General features: G+C 43.0%; 1 protein-coding gene across 1 annotated transcript in view; it reads left to right on the top strand.

Annotated features, from left to right (window-relative positions):
• LOC122815102 (protection of telomeres protein 1-like) overlaps positions 1–17,416 on the top strand; it is a 1,603,082-nt gene that overhangs the window by 1,343,836 nt on the left and 241,830 nt on the right. The window contains exon 12 of the mRNA XM_044087343.1: positions 1,607–1,663. Coding sequence (XP_043943278.1) covers positions 1,607–1,663 — 57 coding nt within the window. The remainder of the gene's footprint in view (positions 1–1,606; positions 1,664–17,416) is intronic.

Here is a 17,416-nt window from a genome sequence, read left to right as displayed (position 1 = left end):
CTTTCTTTCTCAGTAATCCACATTCTTAATTTATCCCACTGACCATCTACCTGGAAGATTTACAAAAGAAAATGGAAAAGGTTTTCTATTTGGGCCTCTCAACAGAACCTGGATCCTCTTTCAGCTGTTTTAGACCTCCTGGCTTCACTCTTTCACGAAATAGCCAGTTACTCAACCATAAAAGTCCAAGCAGCCGCCATTTTAAATTCCCATACTGGAGAAAACCAGTAGTCATCCGTCGCCTCTCTTAGATTGTCCAAGGCCTTTTTCAAAGGCACCTTTCTTCTTAGGCCTCACATTAAGAATCTCAACCCCTCCTTGGGACATAACCATGATGCTACAAGCTATTTTTAAACATCCATTGAACCTGCAGCCAAGGTGGACTTCCAGTTTCTGGCTTGGAAAACATTGTTGCAGGTTGAAATCACCTCAGACTGGAGAGTATCAGAACTACAGACTGTCATGCAAACCCCTCCATAAGGGTATCTTTGCAGAGTCATCCCTACCCCTATAGTAGCTACTTGAGATTTCACTAAACCACTCCATCAACCTACCAGTTTTCTACCTAAATTTTACCAAGATGAGGTTGTACATGCTACATCTGCTGGGCATGCATCTTCGGCTTAATCAACACAGTACCAAGAACATTATAAAGTTTGATAACTGTTTTTCTTGTTCTTAAAACCTAAACCGGAGCAGAAAGTCTCTAAAGTGACTTTATCTAGATGGCTATCTAACTGCATCGTGCATGCATATAAAATAAGGGTCTGACCTTGCCCAAATCCATCAAAACTCATTCAGCTAAATCTGTATCTACATCAACCACATTTTTGTCAAGAATATCTATTGATATCTGCACTGCTGCAACTTGGTCCAATGATCATGCTTTCATTTCTTCTTATAAATTTGATTTGCTCTCCAGAGATAGAGCTTGCCTTTGAATCAGCCGTCATCTAGAATATCCTTCTGAGATCACCCCGAGACTTCATTAGCTGGGTATTCTCTCCCGTATGTTGAAGAATGGGCAACATCAAATAATACACACTTACTATAACTATAGATCTGTGTTGTCTGCCTCTGTCCATCCTAAACTTCCTACCCTCCTCCTCCCTTCCATATTTCTGGAGTTCACTATCTCGGTTTCTGATACGATGGTACAATCTGTCTCCTGGATACATTCACATGCTCTTTCAGCTCTAGAACAAAATATTGATCTTAAGCAACCCATATATATATATATATATATATATATATATATATATATATATATATATATATATATATACGTGTATGTATGTATGTATATATACTTTTTTTGTTTTTGTTATTTAAAGGATCTTATCCACTATGGGTTTACTGGTAAACTCGATCTGAGGTAATGATGGGGACAGGAGGGGATTATGGGTAAGAGGTGGAGCAAAACTTTGGATCTAAAGTCTAGAGTGGCTGAAGTCTAATCCAAGTTCAGATCTGAAGACCCATAAGTTGAGGAAGGACATAAGCAAACAACACAGATCTATCATTATGGTAAGTACATAACTTTTTTGTGTATTATCAAATATTTTTCTTTGTGATTGTAATCCTTTGTTTTATTCTAATTACACAGCACAAGACAAGGTATGCTTGAATGTTTTGGACCGTTGTCAGCAGGAATCTGCCACAGGTAAATAGTCCAAAGTTTTTTAATTAAAAAAAACATCCTGATCCATTTTTTTCTCTTTATTTGTGACTGTAAGTTTTTATATCAACCTAGATTGCATCAAATACAGTTTCACTCACAAAAACATAATTGAATGCTGTATTTTAGTCATTTAAAAAAATGAAATACCACCTGTTCAAGATCAAAAGAAGTCAGTGCCATTGATTTTGCTCTTTTCAGGCCCAAAACTGAGTACACCCTCCCTTCTGCATGTATCTAGCCAGGCATTTAAACCAACTGGAAAGACCCCAGAGGTTTCTCACTAAAAATATACAAAACATAAGACACATGTCTTATGCAGACCGACTAAAGACCCTATCCCTTTACTCTATCTCAAATTACTTATTGACAGGGGACTTATGCCTGACTTACAAGGCATTCTGTAATCGAGCCATGATGAAACTGTTACATATTCGCAAGAAAAACTATACAAGGGTTATACATTCCATGGACCTGAAACTTATTTGTGATGCTAACAGAACTTACTGGAGAAACAAGATTCATTTCCAAGGGCTACCTCGTCTATGGAACAAAACTCCCATCTTCATAAAAGAAAGCCCATCCCTCACTCTCTTCAAAAAGAATTTAGATAAATGGCTACGGAACCATAAATTCACTCCTAGGGTACTGCCCATGTCCCTTATGGGTAGAGGCAGTCTGTAAAATGACTGTGGGCTCCAACACCCAAAGACCCACTACCCTGATACTATCCCATTCCATATCTGGGGAGTTAAGATATAATACTGTCATATCCTGGGTATTATTGGCTAGGCTTTAAGGGCTCTTGTGCCATTAGCCTAGTAATCACCTATCTACCTATGTTAGTATTGCGGTTGCCTATGAATCAGTAATAAGCAGCTGAAGAACTGAAGGCCTGTTGTCACTAACTGTTAAATGTGGTGACAAACCAGATGAAGCAGAAATTAAGGTGAACTTGTATTAATTATGTTTGCAGCAGTAGAAGACTCACTGAGAAGTTCTAAAAGGAATTTTCATAACTTGAGTAATTTTTTCACAGGACTTTTTATCATGTAAGTCATTGGCAAAACCTATTCTGATTTATAATGCAGCACACATGTTTATGGCTGTACACATGTAGTTTTACTTCAGGATTATCCAGGGAAAACTGGAAAACTCTGAAAGGAAATTGTGTCTCAATTTAGTGGGGATTATAGTTTGACACTTAAAAAGACAGAAAAAAAGATGCATTTTCCCTTGGCTTTCAAACAATAAAAAGGAAGGTGTGATGTGCTGCTTTGACCCACTAAGTGGTGAGAATTACAATAAACCACTCCCGTGCCTGTTAAAAAGTATATGTGTGTGTGTGTGTATATATATATATATATATATATATATATATATATATATATATTTAGAAAGCTTGTGAGGAAACTATTACTCTGTTTTTGTTTTACTTGGATCGCTTGTCTGTGTACTTAATAAAGGATTTTAGACTGGGAACAGACTGCCTGCCTTGATTGGATTACTTTAGAATACTTAGTAATTCTGTACAATTATATATTTTTTATTTATTTATTTTTTTGACTTGAGTTTAAGTTCGCTACTTCTCCTACTGTTGTCTGATCTGATTAATATACAGTGATTAAGTAGGGCATTCCTTTGTTGAAGGTTGTGCATTAGGCCAGGCAAGCCAGCACGTACAAATCTACTGCCAATCATTAGTGGACTGGAGTTCCACTGTGGCGACCCCTAACCAGGAAAAGCTGAAAGACACAACAGCAGCAACTAGAGACCATTTAAGAACACAAATGTAGATAAAAAATACATGGACTGAAAATCTTCCACACAGAGAAGTTTCTTGCACTGTTTTGATTTTTCCTTTTCATTCTTCCTCGACATATGGGTTATGGAGCTAACCTCTCCTATTCTGCTGCATATCTCAGACTTAAAGATTCAACTCTGGAGCTCGTCCCTATACCCATAATGCCTCAGCCAGCCTACAATACCTCAGATCTCACTTACTGCTATCTTGCACAGAGATCCTGTCTCTAGCCTTTGGTAAAATCTTTAGAGCATTTCTGAATGTTTTTTTTTTTTCAGAATTTGTGTTAAATTATCCTCTCTACTTTCTCCCTCCGTATCTGTTTAGTGTTCAGTTTCCACCCCTGAGTAATTTCCTTTGGTTTTCCCTTTACCTTGTTGGGTAGTTTCTTGTTGTATACCATTGTAGGTACCTTTTCTTCTTTACTTTACCCTTTCCTACCCTTTTTGGGGTAACTAACACTACCATTGTTGGTAGTATTTTTTTGTTGTTAATTTAAAAAAAATGACAGAGTGTGTGTTTATCGTCCAGGAGCAACCTGTCTTAATACTAATTGTATCATCCGTGCTCCTCTTAATTCTAGGGGACTGCAGCTAGGAGGAACAAGTTGGTCCTCAAGGGATTACTGTCCCCTTTTTCTTACTATTCCTCCTCCAGGGGTCAACCCCCAGCAAACATACCAAAGCTCTGAGTCTGGAAAGAGGTTTCCTGTTAGATCTTCTAAGACTCCCTCTACCTCAATGACTTCAGAGCCTCCTCAAAAAATTCAGGTCCTACTACTTCTGATTCAGAAGGAAAACTTTCGATCCCAAGCCCTCGGATCCAGTAATTATATTAATGAAGTCTCCAACACAGCCCTTGGATCCGACGTCTGGTGTTTCAAAGACTCCCAGAGCTTAATCTGAGTTTGTGATTGATCCATTGCCGCCTTGGCTCCCTTCCCCCTTCTTCAAACCACCCTGAAGAAAGACTCCAGGCCACAGTTCAGTACCTTATCTGTCAGGTCCCCCAGAAGTCTCTCTGGGACTGAAGTGGGTAGGATGATGAGGAAGTTCCTCAGATCTCAGATTCAGAAGGGGGTATTCTGGCTCTGTCTCCCTTCAGATGTTAGCCTCCCTTCCACTTCCCCATATAGTAATATCTCCTTCTCCAATCTATCACACAGTTTCTAAGCCCTCAGATCCAAATGTCCAAAAGCTGAAGAGTATTACATCTTTGAGTCCGACAGTTTTCTTGATTGATTCTGCTCCTATTCCCTCGGATCTGAATGGGTCTCAGAGCCAAAGTATCAGCATCGGATCCGTGGAGCAGGGATCTACTCCGATGTCGGAGCCATCCTTGCCTCTTGGAACCACATTGCTAGATAGCTTGAGTCCAGCTCCCTACTTGAGGCATGGATCGGGACAGGGTCAGGGCTTGTCTGCTTAAGGCGTTTTGGCTCTGAGGCAACCAGACACAGATTCTTCTGGCCCACCTGCCTTTGAGGTAGTGGCAAAGGTTTTCTGTTGTCCAATAGATCTGATCTCTCACTCTTTGGATCCTGCATCCACTTCCCCAGGTGGCCCAAGCTCTGATCCCATCAGACCTATTCCACAGAGGCAGCCAGTACCAGCTAGCATCCAGACATTTCCCTTGGAAGAACTTCTCCTCTCTTTGGACACCTCCCCAGATTACCCCACTGAGGAGGTTCCATGTAGCAGAATGTACAAAAAGAGGCACATAGATTCCCCCTTGGAATCTCTCATAAGCAATGCTGGCTTTGACAAAGGGGAATGGTCTCCTGGTTCACCTCCTGATGATGTGTCATTCAAAGATATTTTGGAGATACTTAAGCAGTAAGGCAGCCGATCCGTAGACAGTTCTTCCCCAGAGGAGGCAGTATTTCTGGAACGTTTTGGTTCTGGCTCATCTACATCTTGGGTGACTCGTCCAGACTACAGCAATCCCAGCAACAAGGATCAGCTCAACAGACAAGACCTTTCTGCAACAACCAGTGACACCCTGCTGCACCATTGCTTTCGTTTGGAACCCTGTTCCACCCTTTAGGAGGAAGAGGTACTATTTGTTTTCAACACGGTAGCATCTGATAGCAGACAAATGAGTCACAAAGGTAGTGTTATTAAGAAGCAAAATAGATTTCTATGCAGTGCTATAACTGGTGTCTGTTTCACCCATTTCAGGGGATTTCTGCCCAGTGCTCCAAATGTCAAAGTGAAGAAATTCAATGAAGCACAGACAAATGGCGGGAGTTAACTATAGCCCTCTTAAGGTAGCCAAATGCCTTGTCATCTAATTAGTGGTGTGTTTGAATGAATGGATGAATGAGTTTCCCACTGTTCCTACATACTGTCTAGTGAAACCACAGCCAAGGGAACGGGCTTGGCAGAATCAGCGGGGAAAGAAGCCCCCGTTGAGGTTGACTCTAGTCTGGCATTGTGAAGAGATGAGAGGTATAGAATAAGTGGAAGGCCATAGCCACTGTTGAAGTTCTACTACTCTTATCGTTTTTTCACTTACCCGGTGAGGGAATCCCACCAGGGCTTTCGCTTCTGGTTCCAATCTGCTGGGCATCTGGGCTTGACTCATTCAAGGGACAGTGTCAAGCGAGGAGTTTGACTGGGGCGGTACACTTGTCAAAGGGTAACACAGCTGTCCTAGGGTAAGCTCAGAGAGGGCAGAAACCTTCTGTGGAACAGAAGGGCAAAATCTCGATTGATCTTGATTTTCAGTATGAATACAGACTGTAAAAGGAGGACCCCATGATCCTTCTGGCTTTTGGGTTTTAAGCAGGAGGTGTCAGAAACGTTACCACAGGTATAACTGGGTTGTGACAGCCAAGTGTTCATAGCAACATCGCTTTTGATCCTTTGATGTCGGCTCTTTCTATCATTGTGAAACAGAATTCACCAAGCATTGCATTGTTCACCCACGAATAGGGAATGTGAGCTGGGATTAGACTGTCATGAGATAAGTTAGGTTTACCCTACTGATGATGTGTAGTTGCATAGTAACCCTGCTCAGTACGAGAGGAACCACAGGTTTGGATATTTGGTGTATGTGCGTGGCTCATTTGGCTTTACCTTTAATTCTTTAGCTGTTGGATAATCATGCTGTTCAAGAATTATCAGTAAGAGAAGAAGGAAAAGAGATCTATTCAGCATTCCTCCTAGTTCCAAACATGGAAATTTAGTGGTTCAGTGGCGGCTGAGTTTTAAATATTTGAACTAGTTTAGCAAAACAAAAAAGTTTAGAATAATGTTGCTTTGCTCCCTTAATTGATATAGAAAGCATACATGGTAACTATGGACAGGCAGGAAGCTTTTACATATCTGTTTCCACAAAGCTCACAGGTAGTCTGTCAGATTACACAACTCCTGATGTTCGTGTTACCCTGCTGCAGTCATCACACTTGGGTTATCCTGCCGTCAGGCGGTCCCGCAGTCAGCCCGAATTCCAAAGTCTTGGTCTGGCGTCGGTTGCTGTCGCTTCTTCCCTGACGTCAATGTGCCAGGGGGTATATAAGAGACATCTGATGCCATTTTCTTCAGTCTTTCTTGCTGCACGGTGCCCGAAGCAGAAGCAGTTCACAAGTGCCAGTCGGCCGATACCTGAGAATTTCGATTTGAATTTCAGTCCGAAGTCTTCATTGGGGAACATTTTCTTGCCTCAGTCTGATGTCAGAAAAAGTTAACAATTGCATTTCTTGTGGGAAGCAAATACTTCATAAGGACTTCCACTCCTATTGTATTCCTTGCCTAGGCCCAGACCACGACGTCACAGGTTGTTGGTTTTACGCTAGGTTTAATAAACGAACTATCAAATGCCGTTTTGACTTCACATGGCATTACTTTGGTAGGAAATTTAATTATATCATGCCGTCGGAGCAGCCGACGACCGCCATTCATAAAAAACGCAAGGATAAGGACAGAAAGCCTAGGAATAAGCCAGACACCGAGGCCTCAGCTTGGCCTGTCGCTGGTTCTCCGTTTTTCAGTGAGGCGCCTACGCAGCCCCTGACGACCGCAGAGCTGGAACCCCAGACAGCTGCGGATTCCCATGCGGAGTGTACTAGGCCGACGCAGCCATCTACCGACACCGGAGCAGAACTAGACACCGGTGCAACAGAAGCACCTTCGGTTACAGAAGGTGTCTTCAGACCGACTACACTCACCATTAAATCTTATGCTAAACTTAAAACTCCTTTAAAACCAAAGAAAACTGTACATCAGTCTACAGTTCAAGACCCCATGCCTAAGAAACAGATGCTTAAGATGGCTGAAGATTTGATTACCCTTATCAGGGGTTCCCATCCCCCTCCTGATAAAAGACCAAGACAAGAGGAGGATTATGCATCCTCTGACCAGGTTTCTCTCTCCTCAGATTATTCTGAGGAACAGGATTACACTTTTCCACCTTATGAAGATTTTGATGCTGAAGACTCTATTCCCCCAGCATCTCCCCCTGAAGATTACTCCTTTGGGGAAACTTTACATACCATGAGGGAACATTTCCACTGGGAAGACCAGGATTACTCAGATTCTAAGAAAAGGCTACAAGAGTTCCTTTTACTACCCCAGCACAGACCTCTTGCTATCCCTCCAGTTTTAGATATTGTGGATGATGTTTACTTGGAGTCTAGTTTAAATCCAGACTCTCTACCCTCCTGCTCCAGCCAAACCAGACAGATACTACAGAGTACCTGACTCACACAAATTCCTTTATAAAAGCCTTGTAGCTGACCCAGAAACAATTTCCCAGGGTCCTAAGGGAGCAAAAGCTTCTATGGCTAAAAATCCTGTGCCCTCTGAAAGGGATTCCAGAGCCCTAGATAGATGGGGAAAGAAAATATACACCTCAGCTACTCTGGCTATGAGAGCATTAAATTTGCCAGTTTCACATGTTGAAATATTAACAATTCCTAATGTCTCAGTTAAAACAAAAAATGAGCACACATTCAAAACTGCCTGAATTCAAGGAAATGCAGGATCTGTTGCATGCAGCTGAACAGGTGGGCAAACATACTTTACAATGCGGATTTGATTCATTGGAAGCAGAGCAGCTGTTATTGGCTCTGTCATACGCAGACATGCTTGGTTAAAAGAACAAACCCTCCCTGACCATGTTAAAGCAAAATTATTGGATGCACCTTTACAGCAGGATGTATTATTTGGTGTCAAAGCAGAAGAGGTTTTAAAGAAAATGGAGGATAAGGCAAAGTCTATGCAAACGGTCAAGGATTTTTTGCAGGTACAACCCCCTCGTTTCAGCAGAAATTGGCCAACAAAAAACTGGTCCTTTCCAGCTTCAGACAGATCACAGAGGGGCAAATACAGACGCCCAAGGGGCAGAGGTCAGTCACAGGGCCCTTACAAACCTCGCCAATGCAGTTCTGCTACCCAGAAAGGAGGAGAAGACAGGCCCCAAGCTAGCAGAAGACAAACACAATGACTATCCTCAAACTACCAAGCAAATCTCTCCTGGCAACTCCCTTGGGAGGAAAACTAGCATTTTTTGCAGACAACTGGCACATCATCACAAAAGACAAATGGGTTCTAAACATTGTCTCTCAAGGATACAGATTCCACTTTCATACCTTACCAAGGATCAAAGGAATGCCAAACCTGCCACCAAATCAATGGGCAGAGGCACAAAAACAAATTACAGCTCTCATGAACATGAGAGCCATTCAACAGGTACCTACACAGGAGCAAGGACAAGGATTTTACTCAAGACTCTTCCTAGTCCCAAGAAAGGACAAAGCATGGAGACCCATTCTGGATCTTTCAATTCTGAACACCTATCTGCAAGTACCAAAATTCAAGATGCTAACACTACAGCAGCTTCTTCCCATGCTGGGCAAGAATGCTTGGCTAGTCACTTTGGACCTCAAGGAGGCATACCTGCATGTCCCTATTAGACAAAATTGCAGAAGATACCTCAGCTTTATTGCAGGTTCAATGCATTATCAATTCTCTGCACTGCCCTTTGGCTTATCTACTGCGCCCAGGGTCTTCACAAAATGCCTGGCACCAGTAATTGCATACTGCAGACAAAGAGGAATTCAAATATGCCCATACCTGGACGACTGCCTTATTCAAGCAGAAAGCAAAGACATTCTTTTAAAGCATCTGGCATTTGTCAAACACCTTCTAAGTTGCATAGGGTACACAGTAAACAAAAAGAAATCAAAACTAGTGCCCTCACAAAACATAATATTCCTGGGTGTCAGCTTGAATACAACGGCCCAGATGGCTTATCTCACGCCAGACAAGCAACGACAGCTGTTTCAATATTTCAAAATAATGGCAACAAAGACCCAGCTCCCTGCAAGAAAAATTCTGCAGGCCTTGGGATTCATGGCATCTTGCATACTACTAATACCATTTGCAAAACTGCATATGAGGAAATTACAATGGTACCTGAAAAGTGTATGGACTCAGCACAGCCACAGCTTGGAAACAAAGATACCACTCATTCCCTGCCTTCAACAGGAATTTCTATGGTGGGCGCAGGCATGTCACCTCAACAAGGGTCAGCCTTTCACCTTACCCACAGCCAGGCAAACTATGACAACAGATGCATCGGACTATGCCTGGGGAGCACACATGGCAGGGCAGTGCATTCAGGGCAAATGGACTACAGATCAGAGGCATCTGCATATCAATCAAAAAGAAATGCTAGCAGTACAGAATGCCCTAACAGCTTTCAAGGACCTTCTACACCCAGGACAACTAATAATAAAGACGGACAATACCACAGTCATGTGGTACATAAACAAGCAAGGAGGCACACATTCCTACCCTCTATGCAGGCAAGCAATGACCTTGTGGAACACTGCACTGTCTTACCAGGTTCAATTACAAGCACAATTCCTGCCAGGAAAGAAAAACACATTGGCAGACGACCTAAGCAGAAACATCATGGATCCACACGAATGGAAACTAGCTCCACAAGTATTTGCAATGATAGCTCAAAAATGGGGACGCCCAGACATAAATCTGTTTGCAAGCCCACACAACCATCAATTTCAAAAATTTTGCACAAAGACCTTCCATCCACTAGCTTGGAAAGTGGCGCCCTCTCATTCAGTTGGAAAACATTAACAGTGTATGCCTTCCTTCCACTACCTCTTCTAGGAAAGGTACTGCTGAAAGTCAGATTAGAGAGGCCACAAATGCTACTCATTGCACCAGACTGGCCACGCCAGCATTGGTACCCAATTTTAAGGAACATGGCCCACGGAACACCATGGATTTTGCCACAAATTCCTCACCTGCTCACCCAGAGAGACTATCAGATTCTACACAGCCAGCTCAAGACTTTAAACCTGGCTGCATGGCAAATTACCTAAACAACCAGCCAACACCTTTATCCAAAGCTGTTATGGATGTCATCCTGGAGGCCAGGAAGCCCAGCACCAGGAAAACCTATGCAGACAAATGGAAAAGATTTTGCACCTGGAACCAGGCTAAAGGCCTAAACCCCCTTGATCCAAACATCCCTCAGATTCTACAATATTTAACTGAGATGTTACACAAAGGACTTTCCTTTTCATCTATTAAGATCCACGCCTCAGCAATTTCAGCTCATTACAGCACGGATCCTCCTTTATTCTCACATCCAATCCTAAGACAGTTCCTCAGAGGGGCTAAGAACTTAAGACCGCCAAGGAGAGCTCCAACACCTACTTGGGATCTCAACTTTGTTCTGGAAAAGCTTACACTGCTGCCCTTTGAACCAGCTTTTTCAGCTGACTTAAAATTTCTTTCATGGAAAACTGCCCTACTACTAGCAATAACCTCAGCTAGAAGAGTCTCAGAGCTACAGGCACTAATGGCAGTGGAACCTTTCATCATTTTTCATCAATCAGAGTCTCTCTACGAACTAATCCTTCCTTTATGCCAAAGGTGGTATCCAGTGTGGCCCTAAACCAAACCATTCACTTGCCCACCTTCTTCCCAAATCCCCAGAACAAAGGAGAAAGACTCCTGCACTCTTTGGACATTCACAGGCAATTACATTACTACTTGGATAAAACTAAAGCTTTCAGAAAAACTGACCAGCTTTTTGTACCCTATGCTACAGGATCACAAGGAAAAGCGATCTCAAAACAGACCATTTCAAAATGGATAGGGCATTGCATACGTTTTTCTACATACATCATGGGAAACCAGTACCTGCTAACATTGGGTCCCACTCCACCAGGGCTACAGCTACATCAGCAGCCTTTCTCAGGGGAGTGCCAACCAAGGATATTCTGGAAGCTGCTACTTGGAGTTCAGTACACACCTTCACCAAACACTATCACTTACCTCTATACTCTAAGACTAGAGCTGGTTTTGCCACTGCAGTTTTGCAGGGCTTACTAGCTTCTTCTAACCCTGTCTGACTCCGCCTCCCATCCTTAGCTTTGGGATTCAACCCAAGTGTGATGACTGTAGCAGGGTAACACGATGAACATAGCACAGTTTTGTACCTACCATAAATGTAGATGTTCGAGTGTTTGCAGTCCAGGTTACCCTCCCTCCATCCCCTCTGAACTAGCTGAACTTATCTCTACCACTCTATCCTATACTACCTCTGTGGTGTATTTGCTTGTGCTTAAGGGTTTTGTTTTATTTTTATATATATATATATATATATATATATATATATATATATATATATATATATATTGCCTACCTATTGGGGGCACCTGACATCTGGGGCAAGAAAAACTGAAGAAAATGGCGTCAGATGCCTCTTATATACCCCTGGCGCACTGACGTCAGGGAAGAAGCGACAGCAACTGACGCTGGACCAAGACTTTGGAATTCGGGCCGACTGCGGGACCGCCTGATGGCAGGATAACCCAAGTGTGATGACTGCAGCAGGGTGAACACTCGAACATCTACATTTATGGTAGGTACAAAACTGTACTTTACCTGTTTACCTCCTTGTCTTTCACCTTTCATCTTTGCCACACAACAAAATGCTTAGCTCCAGTATTTATGTGTCTGAGGTCGACTGCAGTCCATATCTGCCTTTATCTGACTATTGCTAAGCACTCATCTCCAAACTGCTCAAGCCATGAGTAGGCCAAGCATTACCCACATTCATTCATAGGTTATTGCTAAAGCATTTATATTTAATGATTAGATCTACTCAGTCATGCAACTAGTGCTGTACTGATTTTTTTTATATTTGTTCTAGTCCCAGTATGACTGATCTGAGTCGCATTCATTTTCTCAATGACAAACTTATTGTGTGCTAGGATGCTGCATTTTAGCTGTTGAAACTTCCGCAACTCATCAGACTTAGTAAAAGCTAGTTTGTCAAAGAAACCATCTCAACTAATGTGTATTTATTGTACTGTGCAAGCCCTTATGCAGCCTCTTTGTGGAGGACAGCATTCCTACAATCACAACTACTTGCTAACACTACTACTAACATTAGGTTCGCACAGTCACAGGAATAGTGGGATAGTCCCAGTCCATATAAAGAACTGTTACCCTGTATAGTCCCAACTTCATATAAAGAACTGCTGCCCTCTGTCAGTGACTGTGTGCTCAGACTTCACTTTTATATGATAATCAGTTTGTGTGAAAGTCAATGAGAAGAACTCAAAAAGCTAATTTTCAAGACGTTATCCCACAGGTAGATGGACTGCTTCCTCCTAAATCTTGTCATCTGGCACACTGTCTTAGTTAATAATTAATATCTGTTTACCAATTTTAACTGATGCATTGTTCAGTGCTTTGGCGTAAGCACTTAAATAAAATATAAGTTGATGTGAATGTTTTTTATGTAGCATAATGGTTATGGTCTTTGCCTTCTGTGTACAAGGTTTGATCCTGACCTCTGGGCAATGCCTGTGTGGAGTTTGTATGTTCTCCCTGTGTCTCTGTGAGGTTCCTTCCACCTCTCCAAAACATTCTGAGTGTTTCCACCTCAAACTCACCCAAGAATGGAGTTGTAGGTAGCATCTCAGATTTTAGATGTTGTCTATAGGAGTGTACAGACCAACTACTTTGGCACCAGCTGTAATGCATAGTTTCCTCTAGATAGGTAACAGGGATCACAGACTGAGCACCATCTCAGTGCTACCCACTCCACAGTGAAAAAATTGTCTCTGTGTGATTTGGTCACGTTGACTAATACCACCAAAAATGGGAATGGGTATTTGTCGGTGATAAATGGGTTGAGGAGCTATGCCACGGACTCTTGTTAATTATGGGAATGGTGCCAATGCCATTATTGGTTAGTGTGTGCTTGCCATAAAGCCCTGCAGTCCTGGGTCCAGTTGCCCAGCTTGGGTTTCCTGGGATAGTGCTGTTAAACGCTGGGCATAAAATCACTCAACCTAACATAGTCACCTAAAGATTGCTACACTAAGTGTAGGTTCACTGACAGGATGCCGCTTGGAAGTGGATGAAATGATGATAAGAAGAAAGCTGGACATCATCTGTATCCAGGAGGCAAGACGGAACTGTAGTGCAGATCCAGAGTCTGCTACTCGGAAGGACAGACTAGAAACGGTGTGGGAATTCTTGGTAGTGAGAGGCTTCAGAAGACTCAAAGGGGACGTCATTGGAATTGGTGATAAACTAATGGCAGTTAGATTCCAGTGTAAGGCTAAAGCACTGTTTATTCTCAGCCTAGACTCCACAACAGGGTGGTGATAGTGAGGAAAAGAATGCATTCAGACTGCATTTACCAGGCCTACTGGATAAATCAAGATGACATGAAGTGGTGTTGATAATGAGTGTCCTGATGCACATATCAGGTCAGATAAAACAGGATATGAAGACTGCATGGGTTCACATGAGAGGCAGTTCTAGAGATCTGCCTAGAAAATGGTTTGATAGTAGCCAACACATGGTTCAGAAAGAGAGACAGTCACAAGATCACATACAAGAGTGGCCAACATGCAACCCAGGTAGGCTTCCTCCTAGTAAGGAAAAGGCACTGGGGTAGAATCCATGATTGCAAAGTCAGCCCACAGCATAAACCATTGGTCACCGCAGTCAGCTGCAAGCAGTGTTCAGAGAAGGTTCTGAGGTCAACAGAGACCAGGCTGAAGACCTGAAAGTTGACTGGAGAGAAAGCACAACATTTCAAGGAATTACTCAGGGGTCTAGCACCACCAGAAGAAGAAGAAATAAGAGGAGATGAAGAATGGCAGCGGCTCAAAGCAGCATGTGGGGACTGCAGAACAGATATTCAGCTGAGCCAGTGGGAGATTGAAAAGACCGACCATTCTAAGAAGGAATACTGGTTGGCTAACAAAGAGACTAAGAAAGGAGTTGCAGTAGCAAACAACAAGGCATCAGAGGCACGATACCAGCTTCTGGAAATTGACTCAGTAGATGGCAAAAAGGAACTCTATCTGACTGGAAGGCAAAAACTGAAAGATAAAGAAGATAGTCATACATCCTTCATAATAGATGCTAGAAACAACCTGCTCAGCAGTCCACAGGACATCAAAGGCAGATAGGAGTACTTCCAGCAGCTTCTGAATGAAGAAAACCCCACAGAGGCTGTACTGGCCCAGACAAAGCCAACAGTGAAAGGAGGAGCTCACCCTAGAAAAAGTAAGAACAGCACTGAGGAAAACGAAGTCAAGGAAAGCAGCCGTCTCCAATGAGGTCACAACAAATATGATCGAGATGTTGGGTGAGAGAGGAGAAATGGCTCCTGAATGTACTCATAGCAGTAATCAGAGAGAGCATTCTAGTTCTGGTATAAAAGAACAAAAAAGGACATTCACAGCTGTAGGCAGTACAGAGGTATTAAACTCTTGTCATTTTGCATGAAAGTTCTGGAGAGGATGATTGATTAATGGATATACAGAGTAGCGGAATATAAGATGGGAGATGAGCAGGTTGGATTCAGATCAGGATGCAGCACAACTGACTAGATGTTTGCAGTGAAACAGTTGAGAAGAAGCTAAAGATGTGGAATGAGTTCGACTCTGCATTCCTACATTTGGACAAAGCATATCACAAGGTACCAAGATAGCTAATGCAGGCAGTCCTGTGGTGGTTCAAAGTCCTGAAACATTGATAGAATTAGTGCAGGTTGTGTACAAGCACCCAATGACTCAAGTAAGAATAGTGTTTGATCTCACGGAGGGGTTCCCTGTGGGAGTGGGTGTGTATATACCATTCTCCGCCCAGGTATCGTTGATAAACTCAACAAACTAGGCATTAAGCCTTACATCATTAGGTGGGTTGAAAAATTGGGTTACAGACAGGACCCACGGAGTGAAAGTTGCAGATTCCAAGTCACTGTCCACCAGTCACGGGTGGAGTCCCACAGGGCTCGGTCCTGGGCCCTCTCTTGTTTGGCATCTACTTCTCAGAAGTCCAGAACAACACAGGACGACTCTGGCTGACCAAGTTCACTGATGACTGCAAGGTAGGAGTCATTACCCCAGGTGATTCATACATCCTACAAAAGGACCTGTCTGAGACCAATGACTGGTGTCGGAACCATGGCCTGAAGCTTAACGCCAAAAAATGTGTTATCATCCCCTTTGGAAAAAAGTCTTCCCACGAATTACCACATTGATGGGAGTCCACTGAACACTGAAGGGGGCCATAAGAGATCTGGGCTTTCAGGTTGACAGCCACCTCACCTTCGACCACATTGCCACTGTGGCCAGAAAGTCCTTCTACATGGTACATCTTATAACCAAAGGTTTCGCATCCAGGAAGAAAGAGGTCATCATCCCTCTCTACTCATCCCTCATTAGACAAGTCATCGAATATAACGCCCCGTTTGGCATGTTCCTGACCAGACACCTACAACAGCTGGAGAGGCCACAAAAGTACTTCACAAAAAGGATCCTAGGCCTTAAACACATGTCCTACATGGACAGACTCAAGAAACGTCAGCTGTTCTCAGTCTCTTCTCGTCTACTTAGAGGTGATCTCTACTTGACTTACAAAGCCATGTCTTACCCAACCCTACTTGAAATGCCAATCCCCCCGCGCCACACGCTCCGAGATCACAACCTCATTACCACAGTTAACAGAACATGCTGGAGGGACAGGTTCATCACCCAAAGACTACCCATACTCTGGAATAAGCTTCCCATTCGTGTCAAGCAGAGCACATTGCTGGCCATCTTCAAGAGAAATCTTGACAAGTCGATGGGTAACAGAAAGTTCACCTCAGGGATCACTCCAGTTGCCCTACTGGATAGGGGCACTGTGAACTAACATTGGGTGGCATGGTGCCTGGGCAGTTTTTTTGGGCTAGGCTTGTAAAGGCTGCAGGGCCATTAGCCTAGTACACACCAATGAACTGTTGTTCATACTAGTGATGGACTACATTAGCAAAAAGGTCAAAAGGAACAGATCACTTAAGTTGCTGTATGCAGATGATTTGACATTGCAGGCAGACTCTGAGCAAGAACTTAAACAATAGAGGAACAGAATGCAAAACAAAGGGTGCATGGGGTGAAACTGAGTATAAGTAAGACAGTTGTAATGGCAGCAATTGGGGAAATCAGGAGAAGTTGACAACTGAGATAGAAGGGAAAAGAGAGGAACAGGTTAACAGCTTTAAATGTCTGGGAGGGGTGGCTAAGGAGAAGAGAAGTCCAAACGAGGATGTCAGAGCTAGAATCAGAAGGGCTTCAGCCACCTGGCACAGTGTGTCAGGCATGGTGTATTACAGAAGAATGCCGAAGAAGCTGAAAAGTAAGATGTACAAAACAATGGTACAGAAACTGGACAGTAAAGACATAGCAGCTGAGAAAGTTAGAGGTGATGGTGATGAAGTGCCTGAGACACATGGTAGGATGCACACTGTGGAACACAAAGAAATATGGACATGAGACCAGAAGCCAGAGTAGCTCCATTTGCAGAGAAGGTCAAAGAGAACATATTACGGTGGATCACGCACAAGTGCTGAAAAGGAGAAGACAACCTAGTAAATAAAAATTA

This window comes from Protopterus annectens, chromosome 11.part0 (assembly GCF_019279795.1).
Source record: "Protopterus annectens isolate FY-2018-M chromosome 11.part0, PAN1.0, whole genome shotgun sequence".
Classification (NCBI taxonomy): Eukaryota; Metazoa; Chordata; order Ceratodontiformes; family Protopteridae; genus Protopterus; species Protopterus annectens.
This window is presented reverse-complemented; position numbering and strand designations above follow the sequence as displayed.